This window comes from Typha latifolia, chromosome 1, assembly GCF_019914945.1.
Source record: "Typha latifolia isolate L0001 chromosome 1, TyphaL0001v2, whole genome shotgun sequence".
Taxonomy (NCBI): Eukaryota; Viridiplantae; Streptophyta; class Magnoliopsida; order Poales; family Typhaceae; genus Typha; species Typha latifolia.
The window spans coordinates 10284971-10308661 of record NC_133086.1 but is presented as its reverse complement, the minus strand read 5'-3'; the positions used below and the strand labels follow the sequence as shown (position 1 = coordinate 10308661).

Here is a 23691-nt window from a genome sequence, read left to right as displayed (position 1 = left end):
GGAACCTTGGTAATAACCTACCAATATTTCAAAAATAAAATATTACAAGTAGACATTTGTTGATCATTAACACACTTAGAATTAATATACTCTATGCAACTCATAATTGCATATACTTGCCATGTGTAAATTTTTGCCCATATAAAAATTCCACTATTGCTCAATTATAATAATGTAAGGCTTTGCCTTGTTCTCTCCAGTAATCCTCATAATTTCTTCCTTTGTTTGTTGTAAGAAGTAGTAAATATATTCCATTTGCGGTTTCTTTTCCTTACCAACAACATTCCTTAAAACAGTATAGAGAGGTTATATTATGCAAACAATTTCTTGAATTATATCTCAAAATCTAACAACTAAAATAATAGTTTTAACCATCCTACCATCTTCTAATTGTGAAAATCGAGAATTGTTCCATTCTTAGGAAGTAAACATGGCTTTAGTGCATTAAAATTTGAGACTTTCTTCTACAATATGGAGTTTAATGCATTAAAATTTGTAGCAAACCTCATTGCCCCAAGTTGATGAAGCTCCCTATTATTTCATAAGAGTATGCACCTAATAATGGTTATATTTAAATTTAGAACCTTTCCTATTATCCTAGCAACCTTATCAAGTTCTCAAATGTCTTTACACATCAAGTCAATGCAATGTGTACTGGGGTCCAAAATAAATGTCCTTAATTATCTATCTCATAGGCCTTTTCAAAGTTGCCATTATCAGCTACTATCTGAACTATATACTTCTCTACAATCTCAAATATTAAACTATCCATCAAATCATATATATAGTCAACATCATAAATCCAAGGTTCTCAGTATCGGGATCGGGATCGGTATCAGTCGTCCAGAAAAACGATACGTATCGGCCGTATCGTATCGGATCGGACTATTTTTTAATTATATAAAATTCTAAATATTATTTAAAAATACAGAAAAATGCAGAAAAATTTAAAAAAAATGACAAAAAATAAGAAAACAAAAATTACTCACATATGAAGTCTAAAAACTTAAAAAAATGTATTAACTTACACAAAATTTAAAACTTTGTTGAATACCGAGCTAGTTCTCGTAAATCTCTATAGTCTTCATCATCATAATCATCATAAGTTTGTAAATATTGATGTCTGGGACCTGATGCTCTAAAAAGTGATTCCATCATACTCATATTGTATGGATCTTGTTGTGTGACTTACATTTGAGGAGGATAATAATCAACATTTGGATCTTGTGCCTGAGAATACTGAGGATAATAACTAGTATATGCATCTCATGACGACGTCGCTGATATGTATATATATCCTTAGTTTCTCTGTCTTCACTCCTTATGCCTCCTTGACTTTTCTCAACAAATGTAGATGGAATGATCTCACCACCATATGTATCATCAAGACTATGACTAGTATTAGTAGGTATACTATCTCTCGCTGCTGAATGACTCGTACTAGCCTCTACCCTCGTCGTGGTCTCTCTCAATATTTCATCTAACCATGGGTTATCTCTGTCATCTAATACCCTGTCCTCTATCTCTCTGATCCATGGAGTCAAGGGGTCTTCTTCATCAAAAACATGATTTAAATCAATCGGTTGTTCATTTTCTGCCTTTCTTCTTAAATTTCTCTCCCTCAATCTCATATTATAATGACAAAAAACTAACTTCTCCAATCTTTCTATTGTCAATCGGTTGCGTGTTTTTGTGTGGATTAAGGAGAAAGTAGTCCAATTTTTTTCACACTGTGATGAAGACACAGTTTGACTTAAAATCTTCTTTGCCATTGGCGTCAAATTTTGTGCCTCCTCCCATCCATAAATAGACCACCATTCAGCTGGAGTGTTATGAGATATAGCTACAAAGAACTTTAGCAAGATCTTGAATTGCTTGACTCTCAATCTATATTTCTCCATCTGAAATCAGAAATATATTATTAGCTTATTGATTATATTGATTATTGAAAGTTAAAACTTGAAACAAATAATAATAAAATTATTTAATTGAATCATAACTTATTTATCGCACATGATTTGTTTATGAATATCGGGCTCAAGCTTGCTGATTACCTTTCTAACCCCCAATAAGACTTCACTATCATTATTGACATTTTTAGAGAATTGAAATCTTGGATTAAGAAAATACCCTGTAAAAATTTAAAATTTGTAAATTGTAAGCATTCAAATTTTTAAATATTCATAAATAAAAGTAAATTAAAACTTAAAACTTAAAAGCATGCTTACCAGCAGCGTGTATATCTCTATGTAGTTGTTTGTTCCATCTAGAATCAATCATCTTCCACCACTTTCTATAACTTTGGCCCACATTTTTTTTATTGATTATTTAGCTATGTCCATTGCCTCATATATATAACCCATCTCAGACTTGTCATCACTATCTACAAGTCTTAATACTTTGACAAGAGGCTCAAATACTGCGGTGGCAATTGTAATATTATCCCAAAATGTATTTCCAAGAGCCATATTTTTCAAAGTTTCACCTAAATATTTATCTTTAGGTTTCATATTCTTAATTTTCATAGATCACTCCTGTGACGTAAGCATCCGCATAATATTATCCTTGTAGCGCATGATACTCTCCAAGGCTAAAAAGTGAGTGACAAATCTAGTGACACCTGGTCTGATAGTCCCCCTAGCACCAGTCATCTGCTTGAGTAAATTAAGAACCCAACCATGGTTATATATAAAATTTGTTAACCTCTGACCTTCACACATGACCATGTCAATTTCAGGCTCTTTTGCAATATCCTCTAATATCAGATCAATACAATGTGCAGCACATGGCGTCCAATATAAATGAGGTCTTTTAATCATCAGTAAATTTCCAGCAGCTTTATAATTTGCCCCATTATCAGTAAGCACTTAGACTATTCTTTTTTTACCAAATTTTTGTACTTACCTCATCCATCAACTGACAAATATAATCTGCATTTTTAAAATGATAATGTAAGGCTTCAAAAATATTGTCCCCATGCTAGAGTACACTAAGAAATTAATTATATTTCTTCTGTTTTGTGTACTCCACCCATCACAAATCAGTGTACGACCAAATTCATCCCAATACCGTTTAAATGTCTCAATATAAGTATGAAGTTCATCTACCTCTGAGTCAAGATATTTAGTAGCAATATCATTTGAACTAGGAGGGGGAACACGAGACCCTACTGATTGTATAGCATCCACCATAGTGTGATAGTAAGGGCTATCAGCTACATTGAAAAAAATATGGTTGTAGAAGAAAAATTTAGAGATAGCTTTACCAATGTGTTTCTTTACATTTTTAATTCCTTTGAGAGCTGTCTTGATTGAAGTCTGTGTACGACCCCTTTTTTTCTGAAGATATGTATCTATTGGTCCAATATTTTCAGACTCTGCTGTAACACCAGGAGTCCTATGGGTAGAACTGCTGCCCCCATATTCTCTCTCTCTTCGTATATTAACTGATCTAGATTTTTGAAAGTTACCATCAGTGCTTATTCTCATCTATTCCTCTTCTCTATGTATATTTCTGCTCTCTTTTATTGCTCTCCTCATCTGTCTCTCCTCATCCTCCTCACTTTGCTCACTGCTATCATCATCAATCTGTACAAGATTATGCATCAATTCTTCATGAATCATTGACTCTCTTTGTTGTGCAGATTGTTTATCCTTCTTTTTGCCAATTAAATGAGTCAACATCTGCTTTCTAACTTCTAAAGACACTTGAGTGTAAGCTGCTACATTTCCTTGTCTTCCAGCTAAATGTTCTTTCAAATGGCTGACACCACCACTCATTTCCTTTCCACACCAGTTGCATTTAACGCGTCTTTTATCTTGCCCAATAGTGCTACAATGTTGCCACCCAATGTCGGTATCATATGACTTCTCTTTTGGAGCCATTGATATTTTAGCTCTGCAAGACTGTAACTAAAAAACATAAACAAAAATCAAAATAAAATATAAAATAATTTAAAATTTATGAGGCATAATTGAATAAAGCACCCAGTGTGCCGCCGTAGCGCAGAAGCCGCTTGCATTGCGCCAGAGAAGCCGCTTGTTGCTTCGCTTCTTGTCTTGCCGAGAAGCGAGCAGCAGTCTCATCTGCGCTTTGGCCGGGCAGAGAAGTCTCTGTTGCAAAGAAGACTCTTTGCGGCTCACAGCAGCAGTGAGCAGCACTTTGCGGCAAGCGGCAAGCAAGCATGCGCAGCAGAAGAAGCAAGCATGTGCGGCAAGCATGCGCGCGGAAGAAGCTTCTTTGCCGCACTTTGCCAAACTGCTATACAATGGAAAAAAAAAACTGAAAAAAAAACTTACTGAAGGTCGCCGGAGATCGAGGTTGTCGGAGAACGTCGTCGGAGGTCAAGGTCATCGGAGAGACGGAGATCTACTCACTACTCAGTCGCCGGTGAGAAAGAGAGTAAGAGATTCATGAGAAAGAGAGAAAGAAAGAAAGAAAGAAAAGAGAGAAAGAGAGGAAAAGAGAGGAAAAGAGTGAAAGAGAGAGAGAGAAAAGGGAGAGAGGTAGGTGGGGGATGGGGACATCAATTATTGATGTCCCCCGGGTCGGATCCGACCCGTTCCCACCTGTTTCGGTCGGGATCGGCCGAAACGGCCGATCCCGACCGAAACGGCCGAAACCCCAGCCGAAATCTAATATGATAAGACTTCAAACTGAATGTTGGCCTATTTATAGATGGAGAAGGCACTAAATTTGACTTGAATAGCAAAAAACATTTGAAGTCAAACTATGCCTTCATTATAGTGTGAAAAAAATTGGATTATTTTCTTCTTAATCCACACTAAAACACGCAACCGATTGACAATAGAAAGATTAGAGATTAGCCTATTTATGAATTCGGAAGGCACTAAATTTGACCCAAATAGCAAAGAACATTTTAATGTCAAACTGTGCCTTCATAATAGTGTGAAAAAAATTAGATTATTTTCTTCTTAATCCACACTAAAACACGCAACCGATCAATAATGAAAAGATTGAAGAAGTTAGTTTTATGTCATTATAATATGAGATTGGGGAGAAAATTAAGAAGGAAGGCAGAAAATGAATAGCTAATTTATTTAAATCATGTTATTGATAAATAAAACTGTTTGACTCTATGGATTAGAGAAGTGGAGAACGGATTATTTGATGAAAAAGATAACCTATGGTTACATAAGGTATTGAGGGAGACCATAATGAGGATAAAGATTGGTACTAATTGTTTGGTAGTGAGAGATAATACACCTACCAATATTAGTGATAACTCTAATAATCTTGATGATATACTTAGTAGTGAGACCGCCATTCTACATTTGCTAAGGGAAGTAGAGAAGACATAGGAATTGAAGACGAAGAAACAAATGATATAATATCAACGATGTCATCATGAAGGTGTTGGTTGTTCCATATGATTATGGTGCATCGAGTATTTATTGTTTGAAGTCATTACAAGATCCATATGCTAGTTGTTGTCCTTAGTATCCTCAGACACAAAATCTATAGTGATTATTATTTTTCTCAGGCATAACAAGATCCATATAATATAGATAGTATGATGCAATCATTTTCTGGAGCACCAAATTCTAGATATTATTATTTATGAATTTATGATGATTATAATAATAAAATCCACAAGAATTTATAATAGCCAACTTGGTAAACATCAAAGTTTTAACTTTTGAGTAAGTTAATACTAAGGTTCCGAGTATAAGGATCGGAATCGATATTGGCTATCCAAAAAAACGATACGTGTTAGCCGTATCAGATTAGACTTATTTTTGAATTACGTAAAATTCTAAATATTATTTAAAAATATAGAAAATTTTCTAAAAATTTAGAAAAAATGACAAGAAAATAAAAAAATAAAGTTTACTCGCATATGAATACCGAATTGGCTCTCGTAAATTTTTGTGGTCTTCATCATTATAATTACTATGTGTTTGTAAATAATGATGCCTATAACTTGATTATCCAAAAAGTGATTCTATATACTAGTCATATTATATTAATCTTATTGTGCGACTTGTGTCTAAGAAGATAATAATCACCCAAGGTTCTCCTAGTATCGGGACTAGTATCGGTCGTCCAGAAAAATGATAAGTATTGGCCGTTCTTATCGGATCGGATTATTTTTTAATTATATAAAATTTTGAATATTCTTTATAAATGCAGAATAATTTCAAAAAATTCAGAAAAAATGACACGAAAATTAGAAAATAAAAATTACTCACATATGAAGCCTAAAAACTTAAAAAATGTATTAACTTACTCAAAATTTAAAATTTTGATGAATACCAAGCTGGTTCTCGTAAAATTTTTATGGTTTTCATTATCGTAATCACTATAAGTTTGTAAATAATAATGCTTATGATCTAATGCTCCAGAAAGTGATTCCATCATACAAGTCATATTAAATCAATGAGTTGGATAATAACCAGCATATGGATCTTGTGTCTGAGAATACTGAGAATACTAAGGATAAAAAACTAGTATATGGATCTTGTGATGTCTCTAAATAATAAATACTCGATGCACCATATCATAGGAAACAACATTCTCATGACATCGTTGCTGATATGTATATATATCCTTAGTTTCTCTGTCTCCAATCCTTATGCATCCTTGACTTTTTCTCAGCAAATGTAGATGGGACGATCTCACCACTAGATGTATCATTAGGATTATGACTAGTACTAGTGAGTATACTATCTCTCACTACTAAACGACTCGTACTAGCCTCTACTCTCGTTATGGTCTCCCCCAATCTCATCTAATAATGAGTTATTTTTATCATTTAATAATCTGTCATTTATTTCTCTTATCCATAGAGTCAATATGTTATCTTTCATCAAAAATATGATTTAAATCAATGAGTTGTTCATTTTTTGCCTCTTTTTAAATCTATCTCCCTCAATTTCATATTATAATGACAAAAACTCTTATCCAATCTTTCCATTATCAATCGGTTGCGTGTCAAGTGTGGATTAAGAAGAAATTAGTTCAATTTCTTTCACACTATAATGAAGTCACACTTAAAAATCTTCTTTGCTATTAGTGTCAAATTTGGTGTCTCATCCCTTTCGTAGATAGATCATTATTTAGCTGGAGTGTTATGAGATATAGCTGTAGCAACTTTAGTAGTACTGAATTACCCAGCTCTCAATCAATCTCTCCATATGAAATTAGAAATATATTATTGCATACATTTAATAAGAAACTAATTATATTGAAAGTTAAAATTTGAAACAAATAATAATAAAATTATTTAATTGAATCATAACTCATTTCTTTATTGCAAAGGATTTGTCTATGAATTTTCCAACAAGATTTCACTATCATTATTGACATTTGTAGAGAATTGAAATCTTGGATTAAGAAAATACCCTAAAATTTAAAATTTGTAAGTATTCAAATTTTCTAATATTCATAAATAAAAGTAAATTAGTAAATCAAAACTTAAAAACATGCTTATTAGCAGCGTGTATATCTTAATATAGTTGTCTGTTTCATCAGGAATCAATCATCTTCCACCACTTCCTAGCCTATATATTTTTGGATTTATTCTTTTGCTATGTCCATTGCCTCATATAAAAAACCCATCTCAAACTTGTCATCACTGTCTATAAGTTGTAGTATTTTGAAAAGAGGCTCAAATACTGTGGTGGTAATTGTACTTTCATCCCAAAATGTATTTCTAAGAGTCAGATTCTTCAAAGTTTCACCTAAAGTTTTATTATTAAGTTTCATATTTTTAATTTTTATAGACCACTCCTGTGATATAAACATCTGCATAATATCATCCTTGTAGTACATGATGCTTTCCAAGGTTAAAAAATGAGTGGCAAATCTAGTGATGCTGGTTCTGTTGATCTTCTTACCACTAGTCATCTGCCTAAGTAAATTTAAAATCCAACCATAGTTATATATAAAATTTATCAACCTCTAACCTTCATGTATGATATGCCAATTTTAGGCTCTTTTGCAATATCCTTTAACATTAGATCAATATAATGTGTAGCAAATGACGTCTAATGTAAATGAAGTATTTTTATCATAAGTAAAGTTCCAACAGCTTTATAATTGGCCCAATTATAAATAACTACATAGACTACTCTTTTTTCACCTATTTTTTATACCACCTCATCTATCAACTGACAAATATAATCTGCATTTTTTAAATAAGCAGTAGCATCCACAGACTTCAGAAATATTGTTCTCATATTCGAGTACACTTAGAAATTAATTATATTTCTTTTATTTTGTGTACTCCACCTATCACACATCGGTGTACAACCAAATTCATATACCTTTAAGTCAAGATATTTAGTAGCAATATCATTTAAATTAGGAGACGGAACATCATGCCCTACTAATTGTATAGCATCCACCATAGTGTGATAATAAAGACTATCAACTATATTGAAAAGAATATGGTTGTAGAAGAAAAATTTAGAGATATCCCTACGATGTGTTTTTTTGCATTTTAATTCTTTTGAGAGCTGTCTTGTAGATATGTATCCATAGGTCACCAGGAGTCTTAAAGGTAGAACTACTGCCCTTATATTCTATTTTTCTCTGTATATGAACTAATCTAGATATCTGAAAGTTACCACCACTGTTTTTTCTCATCTTTTCTTTCTCTCTTTTATTGCCCTCCTCATTCATCATTCTCTCAACTCTGCTCACTACTATCATTATTAATGTATATAGGATTATAAATCAATTCTTCATGAACCATTGACTCTCTCTCTATTGTGTAGATTGTTTATTCTTCTTTTTGCTAATTAGATGAGTCATCATTAATGTATATAGGATTATACATCAATTCTTCATGAATCATTGACTTTCTCTCTATTGTGTAGATTAAATCCTTCTTTTTACCAATTAGATGAGCTAATATCTGTTTTCTAACTTCCAAGGACATGTGAGTGCAAATTGTTGCATTTCTTTATCTTTTAGCCAAATATTTTTTGTCCAACAAAGTCATAAGACCAAGTCAAAACACATATTCTTCATCGGTCTTGCTCATGCAAAAGAAGGTTAGTTTGTGGCGATTTTGCGTGGATTACTGAGCGCTCAACATTATCACCGTTAATGTAATAAACTCAAACCTAAAAATTAAAAAAATAATAATAAAATAGTAGTAGTAGTATTACTAATAATAATTATAATGAAATAAGATAATAATATATATAAATAAAATTAAAAAAAGAGAAGAAAAAGAAAAAAAAACACTAATTGTATGGCACGATGTGGCCCGCCACAACTGGCCTCGTGCCAAGCTCGTGTTGGCATGCACTAAGGGTGCCACGCCCCCTTAGCCGCCGACCCAGCCAATCAGGCCAAGCCAGTTGATCATGGTGGGTTTGTCGCTGCCACAATACTAACACCCTATCCTCTCTCCGTCACTCTCTATATATCTCTCTTAAACTCTCTTCTTCTTGCCAATGCTGCCCTGCTGCTATCATTGTCATCATCGTCGCCGCCACAAGGTAAGCCTCCTCTTCTTTCCTCTTTCTTCTCTCTCCTCTCTCTCCTATCTTCTCTCTCTCCTCTCTCTTCCTCTTTTTCTCTCGGGTTTGCTGAACTGAGTCGTTGACAAGAGGCCTGTCATTGGCTAGCCAGCAACGGCCGAGCCCTCCCTTCTCGGCTCCTCCCTTTCTTCTTCTTCTTCTTTTCTTCTTCTTTTCTTCTTCTTTCCCTCCTTTTCTTCTTCCTTGGTTCTTTTTCCCCTACTGCTATACTATTGGGCTTGGCCCAACACTGCAGCAGACAGCGCTGACCGAGCCCAACACTGTAGCAAAAGGTTTCTTCTTTTTTTTTATAATTTTCTGTCAATTATGTTATATATTTTCTAAAGTTAAGGTAAACTAGTTTATTTAGATATTAATTATTTTGATAATTTACACTCACTAGTATAATTATTAACTATTTTTAGTATAATAATTTATTAAATATAATTATAAATATAAATGTATCTATGGTTTAGCTATTGTTTATTAGATTAATACATATAGTTTTAATGATAATGATCTTATATTTATATTTATATTTTATATAATTATTTTTAGCATCTTATTGAAATACTAAGCTTACATATTTTTTAATAGAATAATGACTATTTTACATATAACTAATGATTAATTAAACAAGAGTAAGAATCACAAAATAGTTATTAATAAGATTATATTTATAATTATATTTTTATAAATCATATATATGGCCAATAGCACATTAATATTATCACAATTATCATGTGAATGTAAATAATTTTAAATTTAATAAACTATCATATTTTACTCGAATGGATTATAATTGGATAAACGACTAACTTTATATTACCTAAACATTTTTAGATTTCGAACCCCTTTTTTGAGATCTCGTAGACAATGATATCGATGAGTTGACACTCGGTTGACTGATGTGAGAGATATGTATTTTGTATCTTCTAATCAGATTGTGAGTAATCTTATTTCATAGAGAGTTTTTTTTCATATTAGGATATATTACATATGTATACGTATTCTGTTTTAGCCTCCAGTATAATTATATGATCTAATATAGAGATGATTACAATTGAGCATATTTTATCATTCACTCAATTATTATGTCTTTATGGATATAAATATGCTGATGATATGTAGAGATGATTGGAGATGATTATATTATTATGTCTTTATGTCGAGATGATCTCTAGCATGATTATGCATGTGTTAAATATATAATTGGAAATTGTATTGCATCATATTCTTTTTAACTTCCTCACTATCTAAATTCCTAAGTTGCATAATCTGTTATAGTACTAGATAAATACATATGATTTATCAAAAGGAAAGCATAAAATTTAATTGGTAGGATAGTTGATAAACAGCATGAGGATACATGAGTGGGCGCGAGGCTTAGGACATACTTGGTGGATGATTTACTACTCGATATATTTGCGATCCTGTGGCTTTATGTTCGAGGTCATTAGTTTGTATACATAGCAGATATTTAGATATATGCTGTTTGCTAGGACATATGTGGTGAGTTATGCTCACATTGTTTCTATCAACTAGAAAAGTTATCCGGTTTGGATGGATATTAATATACTATTTACAGATATCCTAGACATATGTGGCGAGTTATGCTCACATTGTTTCTATCAGCTAGAAAAGTTATCCGGTTTGGATGGATATTGATATACTCTTTACAAATGGCAGGGTATGATTGTGACTGAGATATCCTTAGTGGATGACAGGGTATGCTTTGAGCCTTTAGGCATGATAATGAGATCGAATACCGGATATTGACTGTGCACAGTGGTTAAGTATGATGATGTTATTCAAAGTTGACATTAATGACTGAGATATTAAGAAATGCATATGATTATATTATTATCTAATGTACTTAATTATTGAGTGATCATCATGCATTATCTATGGTTACATTTGATAATATTGCATGATTACTGTCGGCATATATCATTTGTGTCATATTTGAGAGAATTATGATGATGGCATGATTAGAGATTTATTTATACATTATCAAGAATTATATACTATACAGTTATATATTATTGAGGATACATGTTTATACTTATTCATGACATGATGCTCCTTTTTGATTTATATTATCTGGTATATGATTTATTCTATGTTTGACATCATTGATTCGGGGTAAGATCTATCCACTGAGCTTTTAACTCATGACTCTCTTTTGTCTTTTCTAACCTTCTCAAATATGAGGCACTTGATATGATTTGAGATATCATAAAGAGACATATTTAGAGTAAATATGAGGTGAGCTAGATGTAAGATAGTATAGAAGTTAGCTTATTTAAAAATTGAGATGTACCAATGTATATTCTTGTACTTTATTGTATTTGACTGAGTTTTTTTTATATAATAGTAAATATTGAACAGGTTGGACGGTATGGTATTAGTTGTATTTGATGTATCTTGATGGTTAGTTGTGACCTATGTGGGTCTTACTAGATTATCTAGTAATCTAGAATAATTTTTTGTGGATTTAGATATTGATATGTTAACATATTTATTTGGATGATAGCATGATTTATCTTGAGATAGATTATGTGCACATAGGTGTATGTCTACGTGATGAACCTTGCCCGTCCTATCGTGCGCATTGGCGGAGACGTGCTCGTCGGGCGGGGTCATATAGTCAAAGGACAATACCCCATACCGGTGATTGAAAAGTTGTTGGATGAATTGGCAGATGCATGCTACTTTTCAATGCTTGACTTAAGGACAGGGTACCATCAAATAAGAGTGGAATTGTCCGATGTGCACACGATAGCATTTCGAACTAACAACGAGCACTATGAGTTTCTCCTTATTCCCTTTTGGTCTTACGAATGCTTCGGCCACTTTTCAGTGCATAACGAATGATGTTTTTAGGCCTTGTTTGAGGCAATATGTGCTGATATTCTTTGATGATTTCTTGGTTTACAATTGCACATGGGAGAAGCACTTGGACCATCTTTGAATGGTTCTTGGCTTGTTGCGGCAATACCACTTGAAGGCCAAGGACTCTAGGGCATAAAAGGGTCGACTACTTAGGCCATATTATATCTAAAGATGGTGTAGAAGCCGACCCTAAGAAGATCTAAAGTATGGTAGAGTTGTTGCTACCCAAGGCAACAAAGGAGCTAGGCAGTTTTCTCAGCTTAACCGACTACTACCGTCGATTCGTGGCGAACTATGGCAAGATTGTGGCACCTTTCACAGCCATGGTGCGAAAGGGTGCATTCACATGGATGGACACGGCAAGAGCTGCATTTGAAGCCATGAAGAAAGCTATGATGCTGATTTCATCAAACCGTTCACCATCGAGTGCTATGCATTGAGAGTCGGCATTGTGATTGTTTTGATGCAGGAGGCTGGGCCTGTGGCATATTGACCTACCCTAGGAGGCACGAATCCACCAGGTCATCCATCGCCTTAAACTCGAGTTCCTCCCGCCGAGCCTATTGGACCCGTTCCACCGGAGCAGATAGAGAATAATCCAATCGAGCCATCTGAACCAAATACCCCTATTCCAGCTAGGATCCTAGCCAGGCAACACACTCGAGTCCAGGACAGGTTGGTGACTGAGGTTTTGGTGGAGTGGTGTAGGCGCACCATGGGCGTGGTGACTTAGATACTCGAATTTGACTTTATGGACTACTATCCAGATTTGACAACTTAAGGCCAAGATGAATAGAAGCGTGGTGGAGTGATACGACTCCACCAAATAATCCAGTCGAGCCATCTGAACTAAATACCCCTATTCCAGCTAGGATCCTAGCCAGGCAACGCACTCGAGTCCAGGATAGGTTGGTGACTGAGATTTTGGTGGAGTGGTGTAGGCGCACCGTGGACACGGTGACTTGGATGCTCGAATTTGACTTTATGGATTGCTATCCAGATTTGACAACTTAAGGTCAAGATGAATAGAAGCGTGGTGGAGTGATACGACTCGGTCGGATTGAATCCATTCACGGCACATTGGGCTTATAGGGTTGAGCTTATTTATCTAATTATTTATTTACATTCTTTTTAGCAGTTGCCTCGTTAGTTGAGCCATGAACTCAAGAACCCGTTAAATATGGACTAAACTTGTTAATTTGTTAATTGATTCTAGCCAAGTCGATTAATTGTTTTAGTTAAATCATAAGATGTATTGTGAACCGGAGTTTGACTCGTGTTAGTCAAGTCATACTGGTTGATCGAGTCGTTATCTAGGTTGGTCTAGGGTTGGCCTCTATAAATATGTGGAGGAAACCCGAATTTCATCATTATCTCATTATTGGATTGCTTTGTCGCCTCTACCTCTATCTCTTGACCACCGACCTCATCTCCTCCACCTCCTTCCTTGCCAACCTTGCCACCATTGCTGGTTCAGTTTTTTCTAGCTTCTAGCCTCTCTTTTCTCTTTCTCTACTTCTCCTTCAACCTATATTCACTAACCTCCATTAAAGAGCAAGTCAAATTTGCACCAAAAACAGTCATCATCAAGGGCAACAAGGTGTTGGCCAATCCAAGTAGATACGGTCTCGATTAATCGGGTTGAATCACCCTCTGACCTTCGTTTACTATTCCGAATATATATTTCAATCTAGCAAGTAATTTGCATGAAACCAGATTTGTTGGAAAGCTGTTTTTGAGGGCTACACCATATCACAGTTTCACGTCGATCCAACAGTTAGATCCATCGGAAAATCTCTCAAAAGTTTCGTGCAAATTTCTGTTCAGAATAGGTTGCGAGACGGATCAAACCTTTTCGAGGGGAGATTTTATCAGCAACTCCTTTTATGATCTAGATTTCTAGTGGAAAAAGACCTTGGTACTGTTAACAAGTGCCCAATTAATTTTTATGTTGTTTTATGCTCACTTGAGCTTACATTGACTAAATTAGGCATAAATACTGACACAATTACATAATAAAAACAAAATTAGCATATGAGACATTTATTAGTTTATATGAATATAATACATATTCATATAATACATGCCATATACAATGCATTGAATCTTTGGAAAAATAGTATTTTGTGATTACACACTTAGTCATTGTGAGTTGGAGCTTCATATGGATCATTCACCTGTTTGTGTGCCTAGATGAATTATCCTAGGGTTGTTGTGGGGTTGTATGAGTCTAACAACAATCGAGAAGTGCGATAAATCTATCCATCAACAAACCTTAGAGAACTGTGATAAATCTATTAGGGTAGATCTTGTAGATTTAACTTTTAGCAGTTCATCTTTTACAAGTTCTTTTAAGTGTGACATATGGCATTTTGAGATAAATTGGTGAAATAGTTACTACACTCAAGATTCTCAAGTGCCACTAGAAAACCCTTGTCGGCAAGGTATACCTTGTCGACCGTCGGCTTCTAGGCTTCTGGCACAACTTCTTGTGCCTTGTCTAATACCAGGCCATGCCGGTCTTTTCATCCATGAGGAAATCTGTTCTTAATTTTACTTTCTTCAATTTATGTCTTTTCTGTCCCATTTTTGTGCAATATATGTTTTTTACACCAACCTATTTAATGATATTGTAAAGTTCACTATGTTGATCAATGGATTTGATGTAGTACGCTTGCCATTTCTACAGGATAAAATTGGTAAGCACCTTACTCTTGCATAGGAGTTTGCAAGTCTTGAAATTTGGTGAGGTACTACAAAACTGAAAGGGACAACCTTCTACTCTCTGACATATTCTTCTCTTTTCCATTTTTTTTCCTCAGTATTTAGGAACTTTAAGGTGAACTGATATATTATTTGCTTTACAGAAATTTCTTCCAGCACCACTTGTACTTTTCAATATTGAGATTTATATTTTTAGTTCATTACTTTTGCTTTTGTAGTCCTTTGAGGTTTAACTAGGTCCAACTGTCAAAACTGGTTCAGTTTGTCTTCATCATGATTAATCTTTGCCTGGAGGAAAATTTGGTAATTGCTCCTGTCTTATCTAATTTTCGTTTGGTGAAATCTATGGTGCCAATAGGAATTTCAAGTAGTCGATCATTAAGTTCATCTAAATTCCCAGAGTATAATAAAGGAAAGCAATCCTGGTGATGACTTATTCCTTTTAATTTGGTGATATATGTGGTTCGTCATTTTCTTGGAATTGACACCATATCATATTTCTTTAACACTGTTGTTGTGAATACAAATTGGGCAGACCTGATTTTGTGTTTGAATGGATCCATATGAATTAAAAATAACTTGCTTAGACTTGAACAAATCCGAGTATTGATATAGGACAACTAAGTGAATGCATAACTAATATGAAGCAATAAAGTAAACAATGATATACACCTGAATATAAATACTAAATAGTATGATGCAAACTGAGATTAATAAATAGTAATTCCAAAATATTGCAACTAAACTAAAGCAAATTTCACTTCAGATGCAAGGGAATAACAAGAAAAGGTAGCTGGTGTGAGTGCACCCCCCTTCTGATCTGAAAATCAGATTCAAACATCACAATGTCAAAGAAAGAACAGTATTAGTAGTTTCACACTTTGTCTCGCTACAAGAAATGCACATAAATGAATGCATCACTAACTAAATAGTATGACGCAAACTCAGACTAATAGATAGTAATTTCAAAATATTGCAGCTAAACTGAAGCAAATTTCACTTCAGATGCAAAGGAATAACAAGAAAAGGTAGCTGGTGCGATTGCACGCCCTTCTGATCTGAAAATCAGGCTCAAACATCACAATGTCAAAGGAAAAACAGTATTAGTAGTTGACACTATCTCAGCTACAAGAAATGCATGTAATATCCAAAAGAAAATTGATACGATCTTCTCTTAGGCTAAGGTTCGATCTCTTCCAATTCTCAGATCTGGACTAATTCTGGCATGGAACTTTGTAAATAGATCTCGAAAGATGCCGTCGTCAGATCAAAGTGAAATTTGGATATGTTGTAGCCCCGGAAAAGAGCTTTCCAACAAATTAAGTTTCAGGTGGATCGGATATGGGGATCTCGAGATATCGTCCGATTAGTAGACGAACGTCAGGGGGTTTGATCAGGATCCGTGGATGGAGGCACGAGATCCTAGGATTATGGTGGTTGGAGGTGGACCCGGCGTTTGTGGAGGGGCACGGTGAAAAGTGATGATGGAAAAGTTATGGTTGATGGAAGGGTTAGGGCAAGTATTGGATAGATTGGAAGAAAGGGGAGGAGAGGGCCGCCCCTAAGGGTCTAGGGTGATTAGCCGGTCGAGGGAGGTTAGAAGCGGCGTCGCCGGGGATTGAAAGAACGGGAGCGAAGAAGACGAATGTGGCAAGGCAAAACTCAATTCTTCAATAATCAATAATAATCCCTGTTTGCCATTCACATCCTTTTAGAGGCTAACCAACAACTCAAAATTAACCCTAAACAATACAATTTCGTCGACGGCGTTTGAACATGCCCGATAGCGTTCAAACGCACCGAGTTCGCTCTTCTCTGGATTTGCGAACGCGATGCTGGCATTCGAACGCGCGATCGAACGCGCCTGTTTCCCACTTCTCTGGATTTGCGAACGCGATGCAGGCGTTCATAGTGCGTTCGAACACACAATGCACACTCTCACAACCCGTTCACAACTGCGTTCAAACTCACCCCACCCGCGTTCGAACGCGACTTACAGAAAACTTATTTTCTTGAAAATTAAACATTAAGACAAGAAACAAAAACACTCCTAAAGTGAATCCATGCTCGAGACGACATCGGTGAAGTCCGAATCATATCAAAAATAAGATTATTTTTTATGCGTCAACACAGTAGATCAGTGTTTGCCAATGATACGATTCGGACTTCACCGACGTCGTCTCGAGCATGGATTCACTTTAGGAGTATTTTTATTTCATGTTTTAGTGTTTACTTTCCATTAAAATAAGTTTTCTGTAAGTCGCATTCGAACGCGGGTGGAGTGAGTTCGAACGCGGTCGGCGAAAATTGTGTTTTAGGGTTAATGTGAGTTGTTGGTTAGCCTATAAAAGGATGTGTAGGGCAACCAAAATTATTATTGATTATTGAGATTGAGTTTTGCCTTGCCTCCTTCGTCTTCTTCGCTCCCGTTCTCTCAATCCCCGGTGACGCCGCTTCTAACCTCCCTCATCCGGCTAATCACCCTAGTCTCTTAGGGGTGGCCCTCTTCTCCCCCTTCGTCCAATCTATCCCACACTTGTCCTAATCCTTCCATCAACCACAACCCTTCCACTATCACTTTTCACCGGTGCCACCACATTAACGCCAGTCCTCCACCATCCACCATTACCTAGGATCTCGTGCCTCCATCCACGGATCCAAAACGGAGCATCCTGACGTTCGTCCACTAAACGAACGCTATCTCGAGATCCCCAACTCCGATTCGCCTGAAACTTGATTTGTTGGAAAGCTCTTTTTCGGGCCTAAAACATATCAAAATTTCACGTCGATCCGACGGCAGAATATTTCGGGATCTTATTTCAAAGTTCCGTGCAAGATCTAGTCCAGATCTGAGAATTAGAAAAGATCGATCTTTAGCCCTAAAGGAGAGATCGTATCAAGCTGGTATCAGAGCTCCATAGCCAGAGGTGTGATCGTATCAAGCTGGTATCAGAGCCTTAGCCCCAAAGAGAAGATCGTATCAGCCAATGGTTACAACCAATTTTGGCATGGTTAAAGAGGTTATCAGGTACTCTGATTGAGATTTGCAAAATCTGAATTGGCACTGATTTCAACTTCTAGCAACTTCTTCCTTTTGATTTGTAGTATTCTAAAGACAGGACATACCTGACACTCCCAGATTGTTCTAGAAGTAAAACAGAAAAAAGGAAAGGAAGAGAATGAAATAAGAGAAGGGAAAGAAAGAAGAGGCATCCAGATTCCTCCTAGAGGGCATTACACCATGGTTGTCTTGTGTGAAGGGCAGAAAATAAGGTGCATTACTTCTCATGTGTTTCACTCCTGTCAAAATTTGAAACCTCAGGAGCAGCTTTGATATTATTCGAAGGCATTTTTTTGGTTCCTTACCCCACGACACCTTTGATTTATGATTGCTTCCCATGAAATTTAAACCTGTGCAATCTAACCATAAGAGAGTAATTATGGGCTCAAACTGATACAAAACAACTTAGTTACCAAAACAACCAATTTAAACTAGAATAAGCACATCTAAAACTATGTTAGTCTCAAATCAAAGTAAAATTAACTTTGAAAGTCCAAATCAATTGAATATGGATTCTAATTCCTAAACAAGTTAGATCTTCTTCCATACTCTTAGATCTTCTTCCATTACTGGAAATATGCGTAGAATTTTCTGCAATCTCGATCAGGTCTGCTAGGTCAACTGTTCTTTGTTAGTGCTACTACTATGGTGCTAATAGCAACAACTACTTATACATTTATCTCCGAAACTGCTAAGTTAGGATTGCTGACAAACAATGGAGAATAAAAATTGCTGCTGATAATCAATCCCTTTTTAAGGACATTATATTAATCTTTCCAGTCACTGAACCTTTTAAATTCCTATAAGTTTCTACAAGAACTACAACTTGGCATATGGCATGAGAGTGTTGGCGTTATTTAGGTGATAACTGAATTAGTGGTTTGTGGGAAAGCATCTTTGGGAGTTAACAGTGGGTGCAGCTTCCGACAGATAGAACTATAGTAATGTTGTCTAAATTAGTTCAGAGCTCTGTACTTAATCCAGGATGAGTAATATATACTTGCAAACCCTGCTTTTAGTTAAGTTTGTTGATTAGTCAGGTTTAATATTCCACCATCATATTTTTAATTAAATATTATCTTTTTTGCAGCATGCCACATTGTGAAGAACTACATTGCACATCTTCTTAACATCAAAGTCCCTCTGATATTAGGTAATATTGTGATAGAAAAGGAGATGTTTTTTTGAGTCTCCTTTGCATTTGAAGAAGTCTTATTTGTTTAATGTCTTGATTTTAAACATGATTCTAGATACTTATATAGGAAGACATTTCCTGCTTTTTCAAGTGATATTCAAGTTACACTTTAGTTACAGAAAATTTCAGATTGCTGTAATGCTGCAAAAATGACTTTATAAAGGTAACTCTAAAATTTATACTTCTATTATGTAGGTATTTGGGGTGGGAAAGGCCAAGGAAAAACATTTCAAACTGAACTGATATTTCGAGCAATGGGAGTTGAGCCAATCATTATGTCTGCTGGGGAGCTTGAGTCTGAGAGAGCAGGTTAATACGCACTTTCCATATCTTTTTGAATGCACTTTGACGGGAAAATCATTTGATTGGTGACTTATTTCATTAATATATTTTCCACCAGGTTATCACTAATTTAGTATGTTGTTCAATTTTTTGTTTTGCCAAATGCTCTTTTAAATGACTTAGATTGTAATAGATTCGTAGAGGTTGCTCAACATGGCCTTGAAAGAATATTGAGTGCATAAATGTTACAATCACTCTCAAAAAAAAATTATTATGTTCTATGATGCATGAAACACCCAAACCTCCAAATACACATGTAAACTGCGTGGGTAAATCCCCCCACACAGTGTATTACATGACCTGTCAGTACTAGGATTTCACAAGGCACACAACAGCATAAATTCACCATAAACAAACTCAACCATAAGAGTCCGGATACAAGTTCCACAGGCCACAACAAGCCTTCTAGATACACATCCAAAATATAATACTAAAGTCCAAAATACATCGTCAATTATAACGCCCTCGCAGGGGCTCAATACAACTAATAGACATACTGAAATAGAAAGGCAGCTACTCCTCGTTACCCGCACCTGCATTCCCTAGCTCTGAAATAATGCCACCAAGAGGTGGTGAGCTCCCAGCCCAGCGAGTAGGATCCATATAATCTAAAATAATAAAATCACATGTGCATATCCAATGTATGCCTATATTTGCTAGCAATAACAATATGCTTATTGAAATGATTTACCATGAGTTACTAAATCAATGCAATCGATAAAAATTACCAGTCACTATCCTGGAACATGTTAGTTCATAAACGTATCAGGATAAGTCCACACAGATGTAGACGGCTTGATACAATCTCTTATTCAAACAAATCTCAATCATAGTGTTTACATGTTAGGCATAGCAATAAAAAAGTAGTTTAGTCATCTCATGCCTACTAAGGCATTAATCATATTTATCATAGCTCACCGAGCTATTTACCACACAGGGTAAATACTCTCAAGAAAATCATCCATCACATAACCATCCATCATTTCATACATCGAGGAGGGGATATATACACATCTAGCGGTAATGCCACCTACACGTGTATAGTGGCACTACATGTGACCGATTGTCTGTGGCCATCAGACTAAGGACGCCGGTCGTAAGTCCATATCTCACTCTCTTTAAATCATCACCGCCCTCAGCGGGAGAATCGGGAGCCCTCGGCTCATCAACGGACGCCCTAACCCTACGTCGTCGGGTACCGCTAGAGATATATCCTTGCCTCACAATCATGTTCTTCTATCATTATAATATAGTTCTGATTATGCTATATAATTATCTGAACGCCATACAGGCTCCCAACCTCAGGTGTAGGCCGCTAATAGTATAGTCATATAAGATACACTCTACTCTTAACCCCGGGCTGAGTGAGTAGGGGCACTGCCTAGTCAGAACTTGACTACTAATGATAGGTGAAAGTGGTGCAGTGTCTGTGAGTGTATAAGGCATGTCATAGTCATTATGATCATTACATTCTATATTCACAACAGATATTTATGCAAAATTATATCATACAAGATACATGTAGAGCATCATTACTAATACATATGCTAGCATTCTCATAATATGTAGAGCATCATACTAATGATAGGTGAAAGTGGTGCAGTGTCTGAGTGTATAAGGCATGTCATAGTCATTATGATCATTATATTCTATATTCACAACAGATATTTATGCAAAAGTATATCATACAAGATACATGTAGAGCATCATTACTAATACATATGCTAGCATTCTCATAATATCATGATGAGTAATCTATCAATAACTGCACATGTCAAGATAAATCATAGTACACTAAATGCATGTACTAATACTAACATTCTTACAATATCATGGAAGGTATAATAACTGTAACTATATTATTCTAGACTTGTATCAACTCTACTCGCCTAGGGGTCTCCACAGTACACTAAATCTCGTCAGCTAGCCGGCTCCTTCGGAATCCCAAAATCCTCCTCATGCGGTTTCAATCCTATTAATTCACGCAAGTAAAGCCATACGTAAGATTAGCGAACTAATAGAATTAATTATCTTATTAGAGAATTTATATTTAGGCATATACATGAGTCAAGGGTCTCCTAGGGTAAGTCCTATGTTATCCTAAAATTCACATGATAATAAATTGTCATTACGGGAGGGTTAGGCTAATTAATCAATTGGAAATAGATAAACAGGATTATAAGGTCCAAATAGCCCTAAATGAGCTAGGCTGGAGGTATTGGGTTAGGCTCAAACCTAACCCAATAGGCAAGGGGGCCTTTGTCACGACCCAAATTAGGAATCATGACCGGCCATGCATCTCAATATGCTTGAGATGCACGAAGCCTTAACAATACTCTCTACGTATACGATAATAAGATAAATAATTAAAATGAGAAATTGCTTATTTTAAAAAAAAATACTTTATTACTAAAATGCAATAAAAAAAAAACAATGTTAATGTTTTTAAGTCTCTAAACTAAAATAAACTAAAATAAAACTTCTATATCTAAAGCACAAAATCTAAAAGAGCGGAAAGGTAAATGGGTGGATCCTAAGTGGTGGAGGTGGAATCCGGGTACATCACGCTCAGGCGCCCCGCTGACTATTACCTGAAATAAATAAACAAATACAAAAAAAAAACAATAGAACTCGTGAGCCAACAACTATAGCTCAGTGAGTGGAATCCACTCGAACCAAATAAATTTTTACTGCATATTAATGCTGAGTAAATTAAACAAAAAGTAACAATATCATAATATGCAATATGCATGCTCTCTAAATAATAACAAGATAACAATAGAGAAATGTCACAATTTGTAACCTTGCATGTTTTCCACATATCAACATCTTTTGATATTTAAAATGTCATATGTCTCAACGGGTTTAAACCCCGTGGATCCACATCAACTAGAAGTCACCTCGAGATGACGCTCGGGACTTTTCTTCGTAGCCGATCCGGTTAGGGTCATCGAGGGTATCACCCCGTGATCAACACACTCTGTCTTTTCCTCTAACCGTTGAGAGAAGTTAGAGTCACCTAGGAAATTTTCTCATTTTCCTAGGATTTGTTCCCTAACCCCGCCGTGAGTCACCTAAGAAAGTCACCGCAGTGATCTAATTTAGGACTTTCCCTGGACTTTCAAATAGACTTGAGTCACCACGGAAAACCGGACTTTGTTCTCTAAGTCATAACAATACTAGTCTCATTTTCTTTTCAAAATTCTCAATATTAGCACGAAGTATGGTATGGTGATGCACTTGAATATATTAATTAAATGCACACGAAAATAAAGCAATTAAATTTTTACACATGAGGGTGAAATAAATAATTTGCACGTAGAAGATTTACATGGTCTGGCAAAAATACAAAATACAATAAAATAAACACGTGAGTGAACCCACTCACCTGAGTCTAGGCAAGACAACCAAAATCTCAAATCTCTAGCCCACGTACTAAAAATCACCACCTTAAATAACAAATAACAATATCATTTTTTTTAATCAAAACAATTATTAAAAATGTTTATACAATTTAACCTAAGAATAATTAATTTGGGCTAAAATAAGCCCAAATCAATTGGGCTGGGCTGCTGGCCCGACCCAATCCAAAAGAAATCAACTAAATCGGATTGGGCCGAGGCCCGGCCGAATTAATTGAATTGGGCTCGGGCTAACCCGCAGCCCACCAATTTAAGTGGTTCGGTTCGGGTTTGTGGATCCGAAATCCAAACCCGAACCGAACCCGACTTAAAAGGAAAAGGTGGTTGGCTCGGGTGAAACCCGAGCCCAGCCAACCCTTTTCTCCCCCGCGACCGACGCGAGAAGATGGCTGAGGGAGAGGGTGACCGCCGGCGACCTCTCGCCGGCGACCCCTTCATGACCACCCTCAACCTCTCCTCTCCCTCTCACCCTTCCTCTGTCGTCCTCACGAGGTGGAGGAAGACTCAGCACCGATGGCCGATGCGAAATCCAACGCCGATCAGAGCCACGAGGGCCTC

The 23691-nt window shown here is 35.9% G+C and overlaps 1 protein-coding gene across 5 annotated transcripts in view; it reads left to right on the top strand.

Annotated features, from left to right (window-relative positions):
* Nucleotides 1-11199: 11199 nt before the first annotated feature.
* The window catches only part of LOC140780299 (ribulose bisphosphate carboxylase/oxygenase activase 1, chloroplastic-like), a 53405-nt gene continuing 40913 nt past the window's right edge, over nt 11200-23691 (top strand). Inside the window, exons 1-4 of one of the 5 annotated variants that reach the window (XM_073125736.1) lie at nt 11200-11222; nt 15079-15134; nt 19265-19327; nt 19565-19678. In XM_073125736.1, the coding sequence (XP_072981837.1) occupies nt 11215-11222; nt 15079-15134; nt 19265-19327; nt 19565-19678 (241 nt within the window). In that variant the 5' untranslated portion in view covers nt 11200-11214. Of the gene's footprint in view, nt 11223-15078; nt 15135-17666; nt 18142-18218; nt 18387-19143; nt 19164-19264; nt 19328-19564; nt 19679-23691 lie in introns of those variants that run through there. The other 4 variants (XM_073125740.1, XM_073125741.1, XM_073125739.1 and 1 more) reach the window with 4 other exon arrangements.